The sequence below is a fragment of the Brassica napus genome, chromosome A10 (genome assembly GCF_020379485.1).
Source record: "Brassica napus cultivar Da-Ae chromosome A10, Da-Ae, whole genome shotgun sequence".
NCBI lineage: Eukaryota > Viridiplantae > Streptophyta > Magnoliopsida > Brassicales > Brassicaceae > Brassica > Brassica napus.
The window spans coordinates 9,775,810-9,797,096 of NC_063443.1; the positions used below are offsets into that span (position 1 = coordinate 9,775,810).

Genomic DNA, 21,287 nt, shown 5'->3' on the forward strand with positions numbered 1-21,287 from the left:
ATAGATGTATTATGAATGATTATGTGAAGATGAGAAAAAAGTTTAACTAATGTACATAGTCTGATAGGTTTGTCACTTAGCCTCACATTATTTTTAATCTATTTTTCTTGAAGCAATTTGCAAACTAGCCTAAAATTATAAAGTCATATACCTAGTTATAGCATTTCTAAAAAGATTATCTATTTTGAATTTTGAAAATTTTTATATTTGAAGTTTAAAGTGTTCTTCCGCAAAATCAAAATTTCAAACATAACTTAAAAACTTCAAAGTTTCTTTTAAAGATGCTCTATAATTTCAAATATAATTCTTTTTGCTCTAAAAAACCTGTAAAACTTCAAATATACAGTTTTATGGAGTAAAACTTTCATTACTCAAAACTTTAAATTTGAAGTTTCATCTTTTTATTTGTATTTTGGTTCTTATAATTAATTACATATCATATTTATGATCTCTTAAGTATTTTTTCACTTCTCGTTCTAATCTTTAAAATTTCTATATCTCATAAATATTTTTAATTTTTTTTTGTAAATTAAATTTTTACACATAAAATTAAAGAAAAAATTATAATAAGATTTATAATATTTTTAAACTATATTAGAAAAAAGAATATTACAAAAGAAATTTAATGAAATTTATTTTTAAAAGATACATGAAAACACAATTATTACATAAATTTAAATATTACAACAATGTTTATAGTTTGGTAAATTTGCTTCAGAAGTTCCAAAATCTCCAAAATATTGTCTAAACAAAATTTTGTGTAACCTAAGATAGAAAATTACAAAAATAATTTTATAGAATAATGTGGTATTTTATTTGTATTTTAATATTTAATTATGTATTTTGATTTATAATTTTCATTTTTTGTGTAAGATTTTATTAATTAATATTATTGTATTATTTTTGATATATGTGCTAATTATTTATAAAAAAAATTAATGATAAACTTAATTATGACAAATATAAGAATTATAATGTAAAATAAAAATAATTTTGTAAGTTAAATTTGAAATTTTGTTTTTACAGAATAATACTTTGAAACTTCAGACATAGAGTTCTGCAAACTTCGAACTCTTTGACACAATTTCTTTTTTTGAAACTTTTACGCATTTATTGAAAATTTTACGCATTTAAACTTATACATATTGTTCATATACAGTCTGGTGAGAAATAAATAATACTCCCTCTGTTTTTAATTGTAAGTAGTTTTACTTGAAAGCACAAATATTTAGAAAGTTGTTATTTTAAAAAATATATCATTTAATCAATTAATCCAACCAATTATAAAAAGCTTAACATTATTTTATTGGTCACACAATATCCAATAAATAAAAAAGGTGCATTGAAATATGTAAACTACTTATATTATGAAATAAACTCTTTTTGCTAAAACTACTTACATTTGGAAACAGAGGGAGTAATTTTACTTTTGAATTTCCTTAATGGAGTAGGAAATAAATAAAGTTAATAGCGTTCTCTCCCAAGCGCATATACCCTACTTATATACTGCATAGTTTTTTTAATATATAATTATCTTTTCTCTATAAACACTGACTGGGAAGAAGAACATGAGCTCGAGTTGTTGTTGTAATAAGAACATCGAGTTGTTGTAAGATCTCTCTTGATCTGAATTCTTCTTCGTTTAAGATTCCAAGTCAAACCCTTGATCGCTTCTCTTGCTACTAACGAACGACCTTCTCCTTGATCAAAGTTTTAACATTTTATTTTAATTCGACGAAAAAGTCTTTTCCTTTTCTCTCTCTCTCTTTTATTCCGACGATGGTTTTAGCGGCGAAGCAGGCTCTCTCCGCTAAGATCGGGTTCTCCAACCCTCTTTCGCGACGGAACCCATCTTCCCCGCTCCAACGATCTCCTCTCGCCGCCTCGTTTCCATCGACGACGGACCTTCCAAAACGCACCGTTTTAGCCGTCTCCAAGCCTCTGCACCTCTCTCCCATGAGAGCGAAGCCTCCGGCGAGACGCGAGGCGTACGAAGGCGATAAGTCGGAGCCTCAGCCGATCGATGATGCGGCGGAAACGAAGTCGGAGGCGGCGAAGAAGCTGAAGATCGGAATCTACTTCGCGACTTGGTGGGCGTTGAACGTTGTGTTCAACATCTACAACAAGAAGGTGTTGAACGCTTACCCTTATCCTTGGCTTACCTCCACGCTCTCTCTCGCCGCCGGTTCGTTGATGATGCTCATCTCCTGGGCTGTTGGGATCGTTGAGACTCCGAAAACTGATTTCGATTTCTGGAAAACTCTTTTTCCGGTAAGTGTGTTGGTGGAAAGGTGGAAACTTTAGGTTAGAAGTCGATGTTTACGATGAGGTTTATGGTCAAATTTGATACAGATCTTGCATGAATATTTGTTGTCTTTTTGTTACCTGAGTGATATGCATACTTTTGTTTGCTTCCTGAAGATGTCTTCTTTCGGCTGTTTTTGTTTTTTTTTTAATTAAATTTCATAGTAAATTTGAAATTATCGTGTTGTACTTTAAGCTTCTAGTAAACTTTAGTCTAAGTTAACTTTAGTCTAAGTTAAAAGTATTGAACTTTATATGATATTTTTGATTGTACTAAAAGAGGGGTTTTGGTTGGATTGTTTAAAGGTTGCTGTGGCACATACAATCGGTCATGTGGCTGCAACGGTGAGTATGTCCAAGGTTGCGGTTTCCTTCACTCACATCATCAAGAGTGGTGAACCTGCGTTTAGTGTTCTTGTCTCGAGGTTCCTTTTGGGTGAAACCTTCCCTACTTCGGTTTACTTGTCCCTCATTCCCATCATTGGTGGTTGTGCTCTCTCTGCCCTTACCGAGCTTAACTTCAACATGACTGGTAATTCTAGATCGTGACAACGTTGTTGTCTTTGTGATTTGGGATTGAGAACTAATAATGAATCATTATGTTACTTTCTGTTTCAGGTTTCATGGGGGCGATGATTTCGAACTTGGCTTTTGTGTTTCGTAACATCTTCTCAAAGAAGGGAATGAAGGGAAAGTCTGTGAGCGGAATGAACTACTACGCTTGTCTCTCCATGCTATCACTCTTGATCCTCACCCCCTTTGCAATTGCGGTTGAAGGTCCTCAGATGTGGATCGATGGCTGGCAAAAGGCTCTCTCCGACGTCGGACCTCAGTTCGTCGGGTAAACTCTTTTAAACTCAAAAAGCATCGTTTTGACGTTTTGTTCTGTTAGATGTAGTCTTGTCCTGTTCCTTAAAATATCAAGTTCTTGTCGTTTTGACGTTTTGGGTCTTTGTCGTGATTAGGACAATGAATCCATCTCATTCGCTTCCAAAATGTGCAGGTGGGTGGCTGCGCAGAGTGTGTTCTATCATCTCTACAACCAAGTGTCTTACATGTCTTTAGACCAAATCTCTCCCTTGACGTTTAGTGTCGGTAACACCATGAAGCGTATCTCAGTCATCGTCTCCTCCATCATTATCTTCCGCACCCCTGTCCAGCCCGTTAACGCTCTTGGAGCTGCCATTGCTATCCTCGGAACCTTCTTGTATTCCCAGGTATAAACCACACAACACTCAAAAATCTTTAAATGACCATTATACCCCTGCTATCCATATGCAATATGACAAATAAACGTCTCTTGGCTTCATTGCACAGCCACATGATGACCCTTTAGCCGTATGGTTAAAGCTAACTATTACTTCTTCGACATCATCAAGGATCAATATCTTGAAATCCTCATCTTGATGTTACTTTATCACGGTTTTTTTGCGTGTGGTGCAGGCAAAGCTTTGATCGGGCAAGACATGCAGTGTTCCAGTCCGATGTTGAGCTCGTTGATTTCGGTTAAAACCGGGGGAAAGAGCTTAATGTAGATATGCGTCCACAATAATGAAGAAAGATGAGAATGGAGACAACAAGGTTTAGTTTGTTAGGCAGTTTCTTTTTTTAATTGAGCTTTTGGATTTAAGTATTTGAATTTGGGGGAATACTGAGAAGATCACCGCCTCTTTGTAACTAAAGTGGGAAATACAAAATTGTCCCCTTGAGAATAAAACAACTTTCTTCAACTAGGAGAATTTTAAAATATATATAATAATATTTCAAGATTAATCTCGTTTATACATATTGTATGTATGGATTTTCAGTTTATATAGTTTCGTTTTATGGTTTTGTTTATTCACTAAATCACTAGCAACATGTTTTTTCATTTGTTAGAAATATTCTCTAAGCTTCAGTGACAAAAAAAAAAAGAAATATTCTCTAAGCAAGAATTCCAAAGACTAATGATTTAGTTATCAAAAAAAAAAGAAATATTATTTGTATGAATATGTTGATGCTTGGGAATAAAACAGAGGCGTTAGATTTTTTTTGGTTTATGTGGCAGAAATAAAAAGAGACATGTCTCTTGGGTTTTCAGAAGAGGCAGTGATTAGGTTCAGTGAGGAATATACCCAAGTATCAATACGAATTTGCATTTCTTTTATTTATTTATTCATCAGAGTCACCACTTTTCTTTTTGTTAGTCATAAAGGATCACAAGCTGAACATGACAACAGCAGATGGTATATCGTATATGTTTCCAACAATTGGACCCTTTTCTAATGTAGCAATAGCAACATGTATTATAAAAATTTCAATAGTTTGGAGGTCTATTTGTATATAAAAATTTTTAAAAAAATTGGGAACCTAAAAAGAATGTTTTATCAGGCTTGCCCATATGACTGGCTCTCGAAATATACACTACTCCATGGAAACCGTCTCCTGTTGGATGGTTTGAATACAACCCTAACGCTAGCTTTCGGGATGTAAATGCACCTGTAGGATCAAGTTGGATCATTCATGACACGAAAGGAAGATTTGTAAATTCGTGACAGAAGGGATATTTTTTCACTTATTCAAAAGTGTCAAACCTTTGGAAGATTTCAGTCTTCTTCAGGCTCTACAAACGTTATAGAATCGAGGTTTCAACTGGATTATTAAATTTACGACGAAGAGAGAGAGGGCATAATAGTGACAAACTTAGAGATCAGTGTATCAAACTTTTTGCTAGTGTTCAAGTGGTACAAATAAGTAACAATCCAGCAGCAGATGTACTGACTCGAACCGTATAATATATAATACACAATATGATCAATGTCTTGTTCAAGAATATCTAAAATATATCATGCTGGTATATGCACTCGTGTGTTCTAGTAGAAACCAAGGAAGTGGCAGCAAACTAAAGAACAGTTTATTCAAACTTTGTTCTCTTCTTAGTCCTTTTCTGTTTCCAATTATTTTGGAAACGTCCCGACCGTTTAGAAGTACAAATACATTACAAGTACAAAAAAGATTTCACTGTCTTAAACTTAAAGAAAAAAACAAACAAACAAAAGGGTCTTTATTTTTATCAAACTTCAAGATACTTAGCTACCGTCTGAACATCTTTATCTCCTCTTCCGCTGAAGTTCAACACGACTCTGCTTCCGTCCGGTAACGTGGGACATAGCTTCTCGAGGTGAGCTAGTGCGTGAGAGGTCTCCAGTGCTGGAATGATTCCCTCTAACCGCGATACTCTCTTGAACGCTACAAATCAAAATGAACATAGAATGTGAGATATGAAAACTACAGAACATTTTTATAATACAGAACAAAAGGCTATTCATTACCTTCCAACGCTTCTTCGTCCGTTACGCTAAAGTATTCAGCCCGTCCCATGTCTTTCAGGAAACTGTGCTCCGGTCCAACTCCAGGGTAGTCCAATCTATAAGAGACAATCCAAAACCGTGATCACGAGAGACTACTTATGATGGCTAATGAATCATTAAATACCGAGTTTTCTTTATCTTACCCTGCACTGATGGAGTGAGGTTCAATGATTTGGCCATCATCATCTTGCAGCAAGTAACTCATAGCTCCATGTAGAACACCCACATCTCCCTTTGTCAACGTAGCAGCGTGTTTACCACTATCCACTCCGAATCCCGCAGCTTCCACACCGATCAACCGGACCTCTGTGTCATTCACAAACTCATGGAAGAGTCCCATCGCGTTTGAACCCCCACCAACACAAGCCACCAACACATCCGGCTTCCCTCCCCATTTCTCCAACGCTTGTCTCCTCGTTTCTTTACCAATCACCGCGTGAAAGTCTCTGACCATCATCGGGTAAGGGTGAGGACCCGCCACAGATCCCAATATGTAATGAGTAGTCTCAACATTTGTCACCCAATCCCTTATCGCTTCTGAAGTAGCATCCTTCAACGTTGCTGTTCCAGAATGAACTGCTCTCACCTGTAAAACCACGAGGGGTTCAATAAAAACCGGTCTAGGCACCTAGGCGTCTGGCTAGTCGGAGCTAAACGAAACTAGAAGGAAAAAAAGTCAATTTGTTGAACATTACCTCGGCACCAAGAAGTCGCATCCTGAACACATTAAGTGCTTGTCTCTCCATATCTTGAGCACCCATATAGATAATGCACTCCAGACCAAAACGAGCACAAACCGTAGCTGTAGCCACACCGTGCTGACCAGCTCCGGTCTCAGCGATAATCCTCTTCTTCCCCAAACGCTTGGCGAGAAGAGCCTGAGCCACGGCGTTGTTGATCTTGTGAGCTCCTGTGTGGTTCAGGTCTTCTCTCTTCAAGTATATAAGCGGCCCTTCCCCATTCTCGCGGCGGTAATGCTCAGTAAGCCTCTCTGCGAAATACAGAGGGCTTTCTCTACCCACGTAGTCTTTCAAGATCCCCGCTAACTCTCTCTAACAAAAGATTCATTCACACAAAAGACAAAACTCAGTCACAGAACAAGAACATCTATACATTTTGCTCTGCATCGACAAAGATCCAAACTTTACCTCAATCTCAAAGACCCACAACGCAAAATGTTTACTTTCTATTCAAATTACGAAGGACAAGGTACCTGGAAATCATCGTCGGTGGCGAGAGAATGAAACGCCGTTTCGAGCTCGGAGAGAGCGTGCATGAGCGTCTCAGGGACATACTTGCCACCAAACTTCCCGAACCGACCGAACGAATCGGGTCGTTGCCAGAGAGACGGGTCAGATCCGGCGGACATGAGAACAGGCGGGTCCTTGGCGATGGTGCAGGAGACGGAGAACGATGGCCTTGAGCGAGACGATGGCAGAGGCGTAAATTTGAGAGCTTTGGAGGGGGATCTCAAATGGGTCAATTGGGGAGAGGAAGAAACGGAGGTTCTGAAAGAAGCCACGGTGCCTGAAGCTGCCATTACCGAATTAATGAATCTCTTTCTCAGTCAATATATCTCCGCCTTCCTTGAATATCCAATTGTCTCCAAAGGAAGGGGTTTTATAGATTCCTTAGGAACTATAGAAACAATGATATGTTGATAATATTCTTTTACCAAACAAAAAGTAAGTTGGTAGCAATGAAGAAGATGTGATTAGATTTGTAACACATGGTTTTTTTAAAAAAATATTCGAATGAGCCGTCGTTACCTACCATCTGTTTCATTTAGCATACCATTTTTTCATGTCTTTTGTTATAAAACATTTTTTTCAGTTACCGTACATTAGTACTAGGATAAAACTCGCACCTTAGACCATCTTTATCCTAAAGACCCTAATGAGTCTCTTAATTTTATTTTAGTATTATTTAAAGAGTTAATTTTGGTGAGAGAGTTGATTAAGAAACTTGACACTTTTTTCCCCCTCCATTGCAAGTCTCTTATTTTAGATTTCTTAAAAAAAAATATTAAACATTTTTTATTAAATTTTTTTAAAAAAATTGTTACATAAAACATAATAAAATACTACATTGTAAACATATATTTTTTAAATTAAAACATAAAAACAAAGATTAGAAAAACAAACGAGAATATTTGAAAGAAGCGTCCGAGCTCAGTTGTCGTCTTCATCACCTCCAAATTTAGACCATAAATGTTCAACTAAATCAGCTTTTAGTTGTTGATGCATCAGTCTATCACGAAATTCTAGTTCGAACACTCATCGTATTCGTGATATTTGTAGGCATATCTGTCGAGAAATTGAGATCGACATGCGAACTTCCGTTGTCTTCTGCTTGTTGGAACTCCGAAGGATCAAGCAGAGTGTATGCATCTCGTTCGTCTTCTACTATCATATTATGGAGTATGATACATGCTCGCATAATCTTTCTAATTTTGACTTTATCCCAAAAAAGTGCGGGATATTTAACAATGGCAAAGCGAGCTTGCAAGACTTCAAAAGCACGCTCGACATCTTTTCGGATAGCTTCTTGATGTTGAGCAAATAAAACTGCTTTCGGCCCTTGTGGTAGTTGAATAGATTGGATAAAAGTTGTCCATTTCGGATAAATATCATCTGTGAGATAGTAAGTCATGTGATAACTGCATTTTAAATCCTTAATTTGTTATTTTGAAGATAACAAGGCATTAGATCTATTTAATTTGGATATTAGTTTGTTTTGGGTTGGTTGTTTCGGGTTTCAATATCGTCCAATTATATAACTGCATTTTAAATCCTTATTTTTTTGTTCATTTAAAATGGTTGATGTTTTGATTTTATGGTGATAATCCAAAGACTATAAATATTTATCTGGTTTCATGTCATATGAATTTAGATAATCTTGATGTCAACCAATCATTTCGTATTAAAATTTCTATACGTATGCAAAATTAAATCAAATCGAGATAATGGTTGAAGAAAAAATAAATTTATAAAAAAGCATTTCATTATAATCGAAAAATTAAGATTATCTAAATTCATAAAAAAGCATTTCAGTCTTCTCCTTTTTGATCGAAAAAATAAAAAAGCATTTCATTATAATCGAAAAATTAAGATTATCTAAATTCATAAAAAAGCATTTCAGTCTTCTCCTTTTTGATCGAAAATAAAAAAGCATTTCATTATAATCGAAAAAATAAATTTATAAAAAAGCATTTCAGTCTTCTCCTTTTTGATCCGAGTTGAACACGGATTCCTTATCGCTGAATTCTCATCATAGTGTTTCTCCAAGTTAAAAATGGTTGTTCCTTGGCGTTTAGCAGGAGTGAGTGCATTAGCTTCAGCTTCTTGGGACGACCCTCCATATAACATTAAGGAACTCTGTAATACATTTACAAAATTGTACAAATACACTTTAAGATTCATTGCAAGAACCAAAGGTCAAACCAATTCAAAGAAAAAATACATTACTTTAATCAATAATATATCTGACATGTTTTACGGTATCAAAAAACAACAGCTGTTTGAAATATACGAAACAAATTGGGAAAAGACAGGAAACACATACCCGGTTCGATTCAACCGTCTGAGATATGGTTTTCCTAGGAGTGTTGACAAAAAAATCATTTTTTATCCCCAACTCCATTTGTCAGCGTAAGCGGCTTAGGTTGAACAACAGCAAATGGAGGTTCATCCTTCGGCAACCTTTAAAGAAGAACAACACACAAATAAACAACAATGCCTGAGATAGACATGTGTATATCGTATTCTCTTGCATAAATATAGAAAACGAAAACCTATAGTGACAAAAATGCCTCCATCTCAGGCATAAATGGATTCAGTTCGACATCTGAAACATTGTAGGCATTGGACACTACGCTCGTCTGCAGTTGACAGTGTAAAGGTGTAAAATTAAAATTATAATAAACTTTAATCACTCAAGCATATCATGTTTTTAGTTTTAAGATAGTTCTTAAACTCTATTCTTTTGTCTTCTTAATTTGAATTGGCTATAGCGGATTAAAAGATTCATATGATCAAACCAGAGAGATTATGAATATAAGTGTATACATTAATTCTTATGACAGTCAGTGAATATTAATTCTTCCAATTTTAAACTCCCATCATCTATCATTGGTGTTTCTATTTTAGTTACATGGTTTGTTTGTTTTCTCTTAAGCGGCTCCGTTCTGTCTTATTTTAGGGTTGTGTGGTCAAGCGACGGTATCACAAGATGGGTTTGGTCTTCTCTCAAATCGATCCGAGTTGCCCTCGCCAGTCCTTGCAGAAGTTGAGTGTAGTCTGATATTGGGTGGTTCTTGCCTTTAAAATAGCCTCCTTTCTCCTTGCATGTCGTGTTGGATTTGGCTCGTGTGGTTTGGTTCTCCTTGACGTTTCCTAAGAGATTTGATCGAAATCTCAATCTGGCTTTGCTACTTTTCTGGCGGTTATTAGTCAATCTTCAGATGGCTTTGCCGGTTCTGTTTGAAGGCTTGTTAGGCTCTAAAGTGGCTTGCTTTCATCGGTTTCAAAAGCTTGTGGCTCTTTGGTTTATTTGGCTATACTTATTCAAAGTGGGAGATTCTGTTACCAGGAAATTTTTGGTTGCTTTATTTCTTATGGATAGTGTGGAGAAGTTTGTCTATTTTCATGGTTTTGAACCTTAGTCTCAGGTTATGCTCATGTTTCTTCTGCTGTGTCGTTTTCTGTTTTGTTTTTTGTATATCCAGTCTCCCTTGGCTAGGGCTTAGTTTTCGGGGAAGTATGTTTCCGTCAGTATTTCCCGGGAAAGGTTCATCCTATCGCCAGACTTGTGTATCTTCACGTTTTAATGCAATTATTTACAGGGGAAAAAAGGTAATCCAGTTGCAGCCTAAAGCCTATATTTTAATGTAATCGCCTTTTCAAAAATTCATTTAAAAATTAGATTTGATTTGTTGATTTAGGAAAATAAAACTATTATTTTACACCATACAAAGTGTATGAAGAGTCATATTCGTTCATTAACTTTGCAAGTGTATGTTAAAAAAAAAAAAACTTTGCAAGTGTATATATGGATGATTTTGATTTACACCATACAAGTAGATGATTAGTCAATTCCTTTTTTTTACTATGACTTTCTAAGTATCTATATGGAAATTTTATTATTTTAATAAGACATACATGGTTATAGCAGATTTATGATGGATCCTTATTTGACCAAAACCTACAATGCGATAAGTATAATATATATATATAAGCCATTTGAGATCTCATATCTGTAGACATATCTATGTTTCGAAATCTCTACATTTCTCTTGAAAAAATGGATTCGAGCGCTCAACCAAAAACATCTTTGTCGACCCTGCCTGATGAGATTCTAATCCTCATCATTTCTCGTTTGCCTTTGGTGGATTGTGTTCAGACGAGCGTTCTCTCCAAGCGGTGGATGTATCTCTATCTTGAGAGAATTGATATTGATGTTAATCCTATCCAGTGATGTTTTCGAAACTTTAACAATGGATTTTCCTATCTAAATCCATTTATGTTTGCTTCGATGTGTTTGTTTTATGAATAAAAACCTCTGAAAAAATAGACTTGGTCATCTCTGTGGACCAAAGATAATAATAAATGTTGGAGTAACATTTAAAGATTTAGTTAATGTTTTTCTTATTCCTTTAATTTTAGTTCGAATTTGCTTTTGGTTTTGTTTAACACGAGCAATGTGTAATATGAGCATGTATTCACAAAGTTTAAGTTACAATATCTAGTTAAATCATGTCACTTTTCTCTTCTCCAGTGTTTTTAAACCCGGAAATAACCGGCGGTAAGACCGGGTTAAATCGAGAATCAGACACTAATCCAGGTTGGATTATTGCCAAAACCCAACTAAGGTTGAACAGGATAAAAACCCATATTGAACACTTAAAATCCCAGAAACCGTCGACCCAATGAACCGGCCAAACCCTGATTAGTATATAAACCAAAATTCTGTTAACAAAACAATCAATTTTTTTTCTTTTAAAATAAATATATGGTTTGTGAAAGATTAATAAAGTGTCTACAGAACTTGTCTCATATTTTTCTTCCGACGTTCCTGCAACTCCCAACTCACAAGACTCACAAACTTAAATGTTCATGTCAATGTATTGTTTTTTGTCAAATTTTCAATTAGGTTAAATATTATTTCGTAATCACTTGTGTTGAAAGACTTTAATAACTGAAACATTAACGTATATGAAATTTGTATAAATGATACATTTACATGTTTTCTCGTTCATAAGCTGAATTTTCTCCAAATGTCTTTTTGGCATCTTTGGACTTACATCATTTGCAGTGAGAATATATTTTGTGCTTTCAGTTTTCTTAATTGATGTATCATATCTCTCTTATTAAATTATCTAGGGTTTGCTATAGAATCATTTTCTCTTCAAAGCCAAAAGGCTCTTCATTTCTTATAAAACCCTAATCATTTACCTTTCTCCTATGAGATGCAACTTGTCCTCAAGCTGGCATAAATTAATCTAAGCATGTCTTATAAGAAAAAACCCAGATTTTCCATGTTGTCTCTTTCAAAATCCAAACCTACACAACATGGTATGTCATAGCCAAAGATCCTCCAAATGCAACCAAACATAGTATTTCTTTCCAACATAAACATCATATATATTGCTTCCAGCTTCACTGAATCCCATATATATTGCCTCATAGCTGAGTTATTTTTCCTTCCTCGCATTAGCTGCAGCTTGTTTTCAAGCTGGTGTAGTTCTCAATACTTCAAAAATATATATATTCACTCCAGCACTGAATGACTATATAAACATATACAATCATATTACATTTGTATTTCAGTTTAGGATTAGTACAAACGCAATAAAAAGAACATATATCTTGTTCTCATTAAATATGGTAAATATTACAAAGTTTATGTCAAAGTAAGGTGGATTTTACTGAAATTTAAAGTAAGAGGAGCTAGGGAGATGGCATTGATGGCCACACAACTTCAACTATATATCACTAAATACAATGAAACCTATTATCTGACATATCAACTGCACATTCAAGATTGGATAAAAGCAAAGTTGAAGAGAGTCAGCAATGGCAGGTCCGAAAATGGCTATACATTCACAAAAATATATCACTAAATATAAGGAACCGTATTATCTGACATATCAACTGTTAATTTTTCTCACATTCTCACTTCCCATCCTAAGAAGTTATAAGTTATCACCACAATGTTACAAGATAAACCTCAGAATGAATCCCTAGGGAAAACATTCTCACAAAATACTTGTGCTGAGTAACCTAAGTTAAAATGAAAATTTGTTTCTATCAGATACTCAAGTAGAGCCCTCGTATTTTTTTTCTTCCAAATATGTATGAGAGTTTGGATGCAAGTTGCTATCAGATGCTCAGGTGGAGCTCTCTTCTTATGTAGATGCATCATGCAACATACTGGATGATTTATTATCAAAATAAAAGTTGACGGTTTTTGAATAAAGCGAACATAACTCAAATCGGAATTCAGATTCCACGAAATAAAATCATTATACCGTTAAGAAAGTTCACATGGCAATTAACTGATAACACGGAGTCTGATTTGAAGTATAGAACCATGGATGCTTAAATTTGGTTGCATTAAGGTTGGACCCGTCAGAAATATTAGCGACACTTCTCCAAAAACATACTGATGGTTCTCCACGACAAAGAGTATTGTTGTCAATTTAAAAGTACAAGAGAGGCATGTTATTGATGGCTATGGCTCGTCAATCCTAAGGTTTTGGATTTGGGTTAAGTAAATGTGGTTATTAAGAGAGAGAAATAGCATAATGTTTTGTAGTCGAAAAAATAATAGCATGCTATGTAGTCTTCTTCTTTTTGATAAGCATGTTATGAGCTGCACAGTGCTGTAAGATGAAATTGAGAAGTTCTCTTTCTTTGACATTATGTTGGGAGATGAAACGATGGTTTCAATATTTCACGAAAAAGTACATTTTTTCCAATAGTAACTTTATTAGACTAATTCAAATTAGAATCCGATTCAGAAAATCAAATCATTAAAATATAATCAATTTAAAACATAGCTTATATAGAAACCAAACACTTTGTGTGAACTTGTCCATCATTGTATCTTTTGTTCTTTGTATATGTTTGATTGCAAAGTTATGGAAGAATTCTTTACAACGCTTAAATTTCTTCACATCAAAAACGAAAATCAGTCATTTCATCAGTGTCACACCTTCGTCACCCGTTGAGAAGAGATTATTTTAAAAACTACATATACAGTTAAATATTTAGTTAAATAGTTAATATGTGAATAGTTGTATTGTTGATGTGTCAAGATGAAATATTATATTTTCTACTTTTTATGTATGTATCTTGTTTATTGTTTTAAAAAAAAATAGCTATCATGCATGAATCTACGTACAAATAGTTATTTGTTACAACCAAATTCCAATTCCAATTCAGACAGGCTCAAATTTTGACAACTTTAGGGTATTCAACATTTGCTAACTCCTACCTATATTTGAATCTTTTGATAGTAAATTATAACAGAAATGTAGATATATTTAAGAATTGATTGACAGCTACATTTCAGACCTAATATTCACAGAATTTAATAATTTTAAGAGAGATTCTTTTACATCATTACATTCTTAATTCGTGCCTCACCATCAATTATGAAAGGATTAGTTTCATCAAGAAAACTTTGTCTCTTGTTTACTCATTTATTGGAAAAAGAGTTGATTGAAAGTCTTCCCATCATTAAGTAATCAAATTATATATTACTTGCACATTATCCATATTCATCATCATTGTTATCTTAGTCTCTCTTCTTTTTTGTCAACATTATTATCTTAGTCTATCTTTTAGTATTATTGCGTTCGTGATAACCGTTTTCTTCTTTGGTTGAATCTTGTACATCTTTAGTTTAACATTAGTACTCTTTAGTTCTCTTTCTTTACATGTTTGTTTTTGTTTTCATCTTGTATTTAATTAGTGTTAGAAGTTACAAAATCATTCTTGTATTTGCTTAGCTTAGAATCGTTTGGCTTATTTCGTGTGTCTTGCATATATTCTCTATGCACACTTTATAACGCAACGGTCCATATCTTGTATCCATGAATGAAAGTTTGTATACTTGTGAGCACACTTCAGATTTATGTTACAAAAATCAGTTTTGACTTTTTTATCTTCCTTCAGTCGTAGCTCATCAGTGTGCCTTATGATATACAAGTATTAATTTGGTGTATTTGTAATGTAATTTGATCAGGTTTCTTAAAAGCATTTTTTTTCTTTTTTTTAATAGAAACTCAGTTTGAGAAAAAAAAAAGCATTTTCTTTTACAAACTCAGTTTCATTATGCAAAAAAGAAAAACAATAATATCTAAAAAACAAAAAACTAATGGTATTTTCTTTCAACTATTTCTCTTAATGGACGATTATCAACTCTTTTAAGAAATTTATGTACAAACGTGAGAAATGAAAAACACTATATTAGGAATCATAGTCGATAATGGGTTCACCTAAGGTTAAATTTCTGTCGATCTTCCAAGGCAAATTAAAAAGTTTAGCCAAAATGAATTTGAAGATCTTGTTCACATTTATGTTGTGTGTCGCACTTGAAAAGAACAATGACGCCTTCATCACCTTCGCGTACGCTCTCGCCTAGTAATTATTCATACAATCAAAGAAAAGCAACATCACCTTTTTGTATGTACAACTTGTCGCAAAATCAAATTATTGACAACTTGACATAATCATGGAAACGTAAAATATAATGAAAAGTATCTTAAATTGTTATATCTTATGGTTAAGTTATATGATTGGTATTACCTGAGTGACAATGGTCCATTGTAGATTGGGTGGGAGCCGAACGAAATCATCGAATTTTGTTCCTATTAAAATCGGAATTGCCGTCTGATAAAAGAAAAATACAATATTTTCAAACAATTTTAGAAAAGGAGTTTCTTGGAATCAGATTCCAAATATTTATAATATACTTTTTGAATTTATACTATTATTTGCAAAGTAAGTTTTTGGAATCGAACTCTCACGTTAAAAGTTAGAGTGGTTAATATCGTTTATACTTTTTATGAATAAAATGTATAACTAAATTAAAAAATAAAAACGAAATTTTAATTTATTTGATTAGATAACTGATTAAAATTAATAATAGTAAAAATTATCCAAAATCTGAAAATATAATTTTAAAAAGAGATAATTTATGTATATATTGTATTGCTGTCTGAAAAAGTCTTTTAGTAAAAAGTTAAAAACATGAATTATATAACTAAATATTAATCAAATTAAATTTTTAATTATATAATTAAAATAGAATATTGAATTAGCCGAAATCTAAAAATATAATTAAAAAAGATAATTTCTATATATATATATATATTGTATTATTATCTGAAATAGTATTTTAAGAAAAAATTAAAAACATAAATTATATAATTAAATATTAATCAAATAAAATTGTTACTAAAATTATAAATATAGTGTACAAAGAACTTTTTAAAAATTATAAAAATGTTTAAGCCCGCATCGCGGGCAAAATACTTAGTAAACTATTAAGCAGGATCCTGCTAAATTCCAATCGGTGTAACCGAAATTAAACCAAAAAGTCGAACCAAATTTTCTGAATCCAAAAAAAAAAAACAGAATTGATACTTTTGAAAGCCCTCCAAGTATAAAAAGTGAAATGGAAAATGAAATCCTCCAAATATATATTTTCTTATATAATCGAATCTATTGACATTGAAGACGATGTAAGGAACAATTCAATTTGAATTTGGTTTCTTTACTTTCTTAATTAAACAGGTAAACTAAGGAAATAAAATCAGTCAAAAAAAAGAAATAGATTAGACCAAATGACCAATCTAATCCACAAAATTGATTGATGTGATTTTTATTATAAAAAGTCTATGATATAAAATTAAGACGTACCGTATTCCATTTTCTTGCCTGGCTATACCACCCAAAGACACTGCCAAAATAATCAAAGACTATTATTATAAGTATATAACCAAACGAAAACTTTAACAAAACAATCGTATTAAAAAGGAAAAGGAAAATACAAACCTGTTAAGAGTAGATCGACTGGTTAGATCAAACATGAACAAGATTGCTACTGAATCTTTACAAGCAATAGGTATATGATCTTTAGACCTCTTTTCATCACCTACAATATCATAATTAGCAATCAGTACACTAATCACCAATATAAACAAACTCCATTGTTTATTTGATTAATTAATATTAATTTGACTCACCTCCTACATCCCAAATGCTAAAAGAAATTGTTACTCCTTGAACATAAAACGTTTTGTCCATCAAATTTAATCCAGCCATCTCCAGGAACCCTTGATTCTCGTCTCCAACATATTTTATCTTTAGAAAGAAAATAAATCATATAAGAACTAATCAAGAAATATAAGAAAACAGTAAAGTTATTAACAAACACAAGTTTCATACTTACTACAAAAGTAGTCTTCCCTGTTTGACAATCGCCTAATAAGCTGATCTTGAGGCTAACCAAATCTGCATCCGAACTTGAACTTATCCCTCTACCGGAAACAGTTGTATCATCATCGCTGTCGAAGATCTCTCCGATGGTGGAAGGAGTCCGGTGAACGACTCGCCGGTAAATAATAGGTTTCTCGATGATACTTGAACAAGATAATATTTTCCTCCATACAAACCTAAAAAAGTCTCCAAATATAGATACTTTCTCCATGATTCTCCATTTTACGTTCACGTGAACGATTTTCTGACACAAAGGTGTCATCTTCCCGGCGATCTCATGGATTTTGTCGGCCATTTAAAGAGAGAGTTGACGTGCTTTTGACGTTCACAAGCTCACATCTTCTTTTTATTCCCTTTTTCTAAAATGTCTCTTCGTTTGGTGTTACGGTGTAACTGGAAGTTACCGGTTTATATGAGTTGGTTGTTGACCCGTCCATGCTTTGCAATACCGAGGGTACCCCTAGTTGGTGTGTTATTGTATTGGCTCTTAGTTCTTGGCATGTTGCAATGGAAGGATCATATAGTAAATTGAAGAGCTTAGTATTGAACCATGGAGTAAACCCCAAGTGTACGGCGTCACCACTCACTAGTTATCATTTGATTATTCATCTTCTTTTTCTTTTTCTTTTGTCAACATTTGATTATTCATCTAAATTTACCTTTTTATTGATAGTATTCTCCCACCGTTTGTTTTTAATTGAATATTATTCATCTAATTTTTACTTTAAATATTTTTCTACCGTGTTTTTCTTCCTATTTAATTAAGCCTAAGTATTTATATGTAGTAGTAGCATCACCATTATGCAATAGCTATTAAGCTCACTGAGGAAGGAGATAATAATCAAAGACGGTATTCACCTAATCAATTATAACTCTATTAACATTATTCCTTTTGTCCAAAAAAATAACATTATTCCTAAGCATATTTATATATACGAATCTTGTTAAGACTACTGTGAAAGAAAATAGTAATCAGATATACGTATACATCCAAGTGATCCAACCAACCATTTATTAAGTAACAATTGACTGTTGGATAAGATAAAGCTGTTTCTAAATAGTAACTCCATTTGAAATAGGCCTGGGCATCCGAGTCGTCGGGTCGGATTCGGATCGGGTCTTTTCGGGTCCGGGTCTTTCGGATCTAAGAGTTTAGGATCCGATAGGGTAATTTTAAATTTTCGGTTCCGGGTCGGTTCGGGTCGTACCGGGTCCGGGTCGGGTCGGGTCGGGTCTTAGATAGTTAGACCCATTCGGGTAATTAGAATTTATCGGTTCGGATTCGGTTCGGTTTCGGGTCGAGTTCGGTTCGGGTTCGATCTAAAAAAGACCTAAAAATACAAAAAAATATCTGAAAATATTTATATATCCGAAAATATTCAAAATTTTATTCAAACTTTGTGTTTTTATTATATTAAAATGTGTATATATACTAAACTATGCGAAATACAACAACAATTCGTTGTCTCCTAGTGGTTGACCCCCATGTTCTCTAGACAAATAACCCGTTTTCGATTCCTCCTTGATGCATTTTATTTAATTTACATTATTAATTCGGATACCCATCGGGTTTCGGGTTCGGGTCGGATCCAAGACCCGCGGGTCCTCTACAACAAGATCCGATAGGGTAATTTGATCGGGTCGGTTTCTATCCGAACCGAGTTTTTTCGGATCGATTTTGGGTCGGATCTTCGGGTCCGGGTAAAATGCCCAGGCCTATTTTGAAACACAAAGCACGAGAATATTGAGAAGCGTTTTGTTGAAGGAAACGACACTTTTTTGTCTTTTTATAAAGGTAGTAGTAGTTTCTTAAATAAATATGTGCGGTCGACCATCAATGTAGTTCCAGTTGGATCTGACACACACATTCATAACTTTATGTTTTTTTATTACTCCTATTGGTTTAATCTTAAAACGGTTTCATCAGTTCTTTTTTTCGTAATTCTAATTTTTTCTTATCAATTGAAAAGGGATTATGTTAAGAGTTTAAATTTACATGCATAACATTTCAAGTTGAACAATGTTTTACCAACTTTTTTCATTGGGTCATCTGTAAGAGTTTACTAAATTATGTGGATGTCATGATATACTACTGAAACTAATTTGGGGTCACATAAATATAATTAAACAATTAAAAATATGCCAATAATTTATTACAAAATTTATAATTCAGTTTCATAAGTATACTTATCAAGAATGAATTATTAAGAACGAAACCGTATTAATCTTTGCTCCCAAGAACATTTCTAACAAATCCTCAAATCCTCAAAATTACTTTTCATTTTTTTCTTTTTATTTTCTAAGTTACATATAGTTATACTAATATTAATTTTTTTACCACTTTAATCTTTGTAAATATATTTCGACCAAATATTCGAATATATATTTATATATATATATATATATAAATATGTTACTACTGAGACAAAAATACAAAATATGTTAAAATTAAATTAAATTATCTAAAATAGAAATGTTATGTATATGTGGTTTAACCATTTGGTAACTCTTTTTCGAATTAAACCCTTTTAAAATATTTTTTTTATTTAAAAATTTTGTGAAACCAAAATATCTATATATGAGTAATAAATATTATGCTTTGCATTTTTATATTTATTTAATGTTTATTTATAAGAGTTTGGTGCTTATAATTAGTTATTATGAAAATTGAGAATTATAATGTAATATGTAAAAAAATAAAAATATATTTGAGATTTATTGTTGGAGCAACTAACCTAACACCCTCAAAATGAGGTTTTTTTTTATTGGAGAAGCTCTAGTTAATAGAGTTCATTTATGTTTTAATGCATATCGGTTATAAACAAATGGTGGATTGGATACAGCGACATCAATCAATTCCTATGACAATTCTAGGCTATATATGAAAAATCAAATGCTGAATCGAAAACTTATAGGTTATAAATGGGTGTATTAGTGGCATATATGTGTAGTTTCTTGAGGCAATTAAGAAACACCCACAAAGGAATAACTCGTTGGCTTAAGAAACACCCACAAAGGAATAACTCTTTTATAAAAAAATAACTCGTTGGCTTGTCCCTCTCGCTTCTTCCTTTATAACACTTCTAGAGTTTAGTTATTTTAGCTCAGCAATATATCTATTTAACCAGTGTTGTATTTCTCATGTTTGTTATCCGTCAATACATATAAAATTACTAATGTGTATTTTGTTCTGCAACAAAACAAAATTGAATTGGATGGGAATCATTCGTATTTCCAAACCATGACATATTTAAGCTTTTATATCTTAGATTATTTTCTTAGACATTAGTTTTGTTTAGAATAATGTACAAGAATCTGGATAACGTGTTCGCTGTCGCCATGGAATCTTTATCTTCAATCAGAAACTTTGTCAAAGAAAAAAAGTTACGATTTTTAGTATTTATGCGTAGGTTATAAACTAGACGAGTCCAATGGATGTATCGATATGCTATAATCATACAGATAATGGTCCAACCACTAGAACCACCTACGTTATTATATAATTTTATTCCAACTCATAGTAAAACATAAATACAAAAGCAATTTCGATTTTTTTTGTTATATTTTTATTGTATTGGAGTTGGTTGATGATACTAAACTAGTTATTTATTTGTTGGTGGAGTCTAACATCACAGAGCAATTAACTAAATTTAAAATGTATGATGTTTTATCTAAGATCATAAGATTAGTTTTATCTAAAAATATTATCATAATATAGTTTAAAATTAATTATAAACTATCAAATATAGGTAATCACATAGTTCCAAGTTACTAAAATTATCTTAAAATATAAAATCGTTGTATATTTTCAAGTACAAAACAATCATTTATCCACTGATGAATCATTACTTTACAGTGTTTAGTTTATAAAATTCTAACTTATAGTAAACTGTATTCACAAATACAAGATTTAACAGAAGACCACACAATAAATATGTCACTTTGTATAGTATATATTTAGCTCAGACTTATCATGAATTTTCAACTTAAAACTAATCTTAATATTTTATATAGTAGTATTGGTTTTTATAAATTTTGATTTTGAATTTTAACCCGCACTCTTGAGATGATAGTTCTTATTGATCCATCCCGAATCGTGTAAGAAATCCTTTTTATAACACCCTGC

General features: G+C 32.9%; 3 protein-coding genes across 4 annotated transcripts; 1 reads left to right on the plus strand and 2 right to left on the minus strand.

Annotated features, from left to right (window-relative positions):
• Positions 1-1,514: 1,514 nt before the first annotated feature.
• LOC106371240 (glucose-6-phosphate/phosphate translocator 1, chloroplastic) lies at positions 1,515-4,077 on the plus strand. Its single transcript, XM_013811282.3, has 5 exons — positions 1,515-2,271; positions 2,611-2,836; positions 2,923-3,145; positions 3,308-3,521; positions 3,748-4,077. The coding sequence occupies exons 1-5, from the start codon at positions 1,780-1,782 to the stop codon at positions 3,757-3,759; spliced, it is 1,167 nt and encodes a 388-aa protein (XP_013666736.1). The 5' UTR covers positions 1,515-1,779; the 3' UTR covers positions 3,760-4,077.
• A 1,098-nt stretch (positions 4,078-5,175) lies between these two features.
• LOC106371239 (tryptophan synthase beta chain 1, chloroplastic) lies at positions 5,176-7,401 on the minus strand. Its single transcript, XM_013811281.3, has 5 exons — positions 6,868-7,401; positions 6,350-6,706; positions 5,798-6,240; positions 5,616-5,710; positions 5,176-5,532 (listed from the first exon to the last, which is right to left on the minus strand). The coding sequence occupies exons 1-5, from the start codon at positions 7,192-7,194 to the stop codon at positions 5,357-5,359; spliced, it is 1,398 nt and encodes a 465-aa protein (XP_013666735.1). The 5' UTR covers positions 7,195-7,401; the 3' UTR covers positions 5,176-5,356.
• A 7,617-nt stretch (positions 7,402-15,018) lies between these two features.
• On the minus strand, positions 15,019-17,557 carry LOC106371237 (septum-promoting GTP-binding protein 1). 2 transcript variants are annotated; one of them, XM_013811280.3, is made up of 6 exons: positions 17,115-17,557; positions 16,909-17,026; positions 16,718-16,817; positions 16,583-16,622; positions 15,467-15,528; positions 15,019-15,298 (listed from the first exon to the last, which is right to left on the minus strand). In XM_013811280.3, the coding sequence occupies exons 1-6, from the start codon at positions 17,454-17,456 to the stop codon at positions 15,277-15,279; spliced, it is 684 nt and encodes a 227-aa protein (XP_013666734.1). In that variant the 5' UTR covers positions 17,457-17,557; the 3' UTR covers positions 15,019-15,276. The 2 variants fall into 2 exon arrangements, with proteins under 2 accessions (XP_013666734.1, XP_013666733.1); XM_013811279.3 differs by having other exon boundaries at positions 15,467-15,550; positions 17,115-17,556.
• Between the last annotated feature and the right edge of the window lie 3,730 nt (positions 17,558-21,287).

Bases quoted from the DNA above. Each gene is read 5' to 3' on its own strand.
- LOC106371240 (XM_013811282.3), top strand. From the start codon at position 1,780: ATGGTTTTAGCGGCGAAGCAGGCTCTCTCCGCTAAGATCGGGTTCTCC. The intron at 2,837-2,922 runs GTAATTCTAGAT...TTTCTGTTTCAG, and splicing joins GCTTAACTTCAACATGACTG to GTTTCATGGGGGCGATGATT. The intron at 3,146-3,307 runs GTAAACTCTTTT...CAAAATGTGCAG, and splicing joins GTCGGACCTCAGTTCGTCGG to GTGGGTGGCTGCGCAGAGTG.
- LOC106371239 (XM_013811281.3), bottom strand. From the start codon at position 7,194: ATGGCAGCTTCAGGCACCGTGGCTTCTTTCAGAACCTCCGTTTCTTCC. The intron at 6,241-6,349 runs GTAATGTTCAAC...GTGGTTTTACAG, and splicing joins TGCGACTTCTTGGTGCCGAG to GTGAGAGCAGTTCATTCTGG. The intron at 5,711-5,797 runs GTAAGATAAAGA...TGTCTCTTATAG, and splicing joins CCTCACTCCATCAGTGCAGG to ATTGGACTACCCTGGAGTTG.
- LOC106371237 (XM_013811279.3), bottom strand. From the start codon at position 17,456: ATGGCCGACAAAATCCATGAGATCGCCGGGAAGATGACACCTTTGTGT. The intron at 17,027-17,114 runs GTAAGTATGAAA...TTCTTTCTAAAG, and splicing joins CAGGGAAGACTACTTTTGTA to ATAAAATATGTTGGAGACGA. The intron at 15,551-16,582 runs GTACGTCTTAAT...TTCTTTTATCAG, and splicing joins AGGCAAGAAAATGGAATACG to ACGGCAATTCCGATTTTAAT.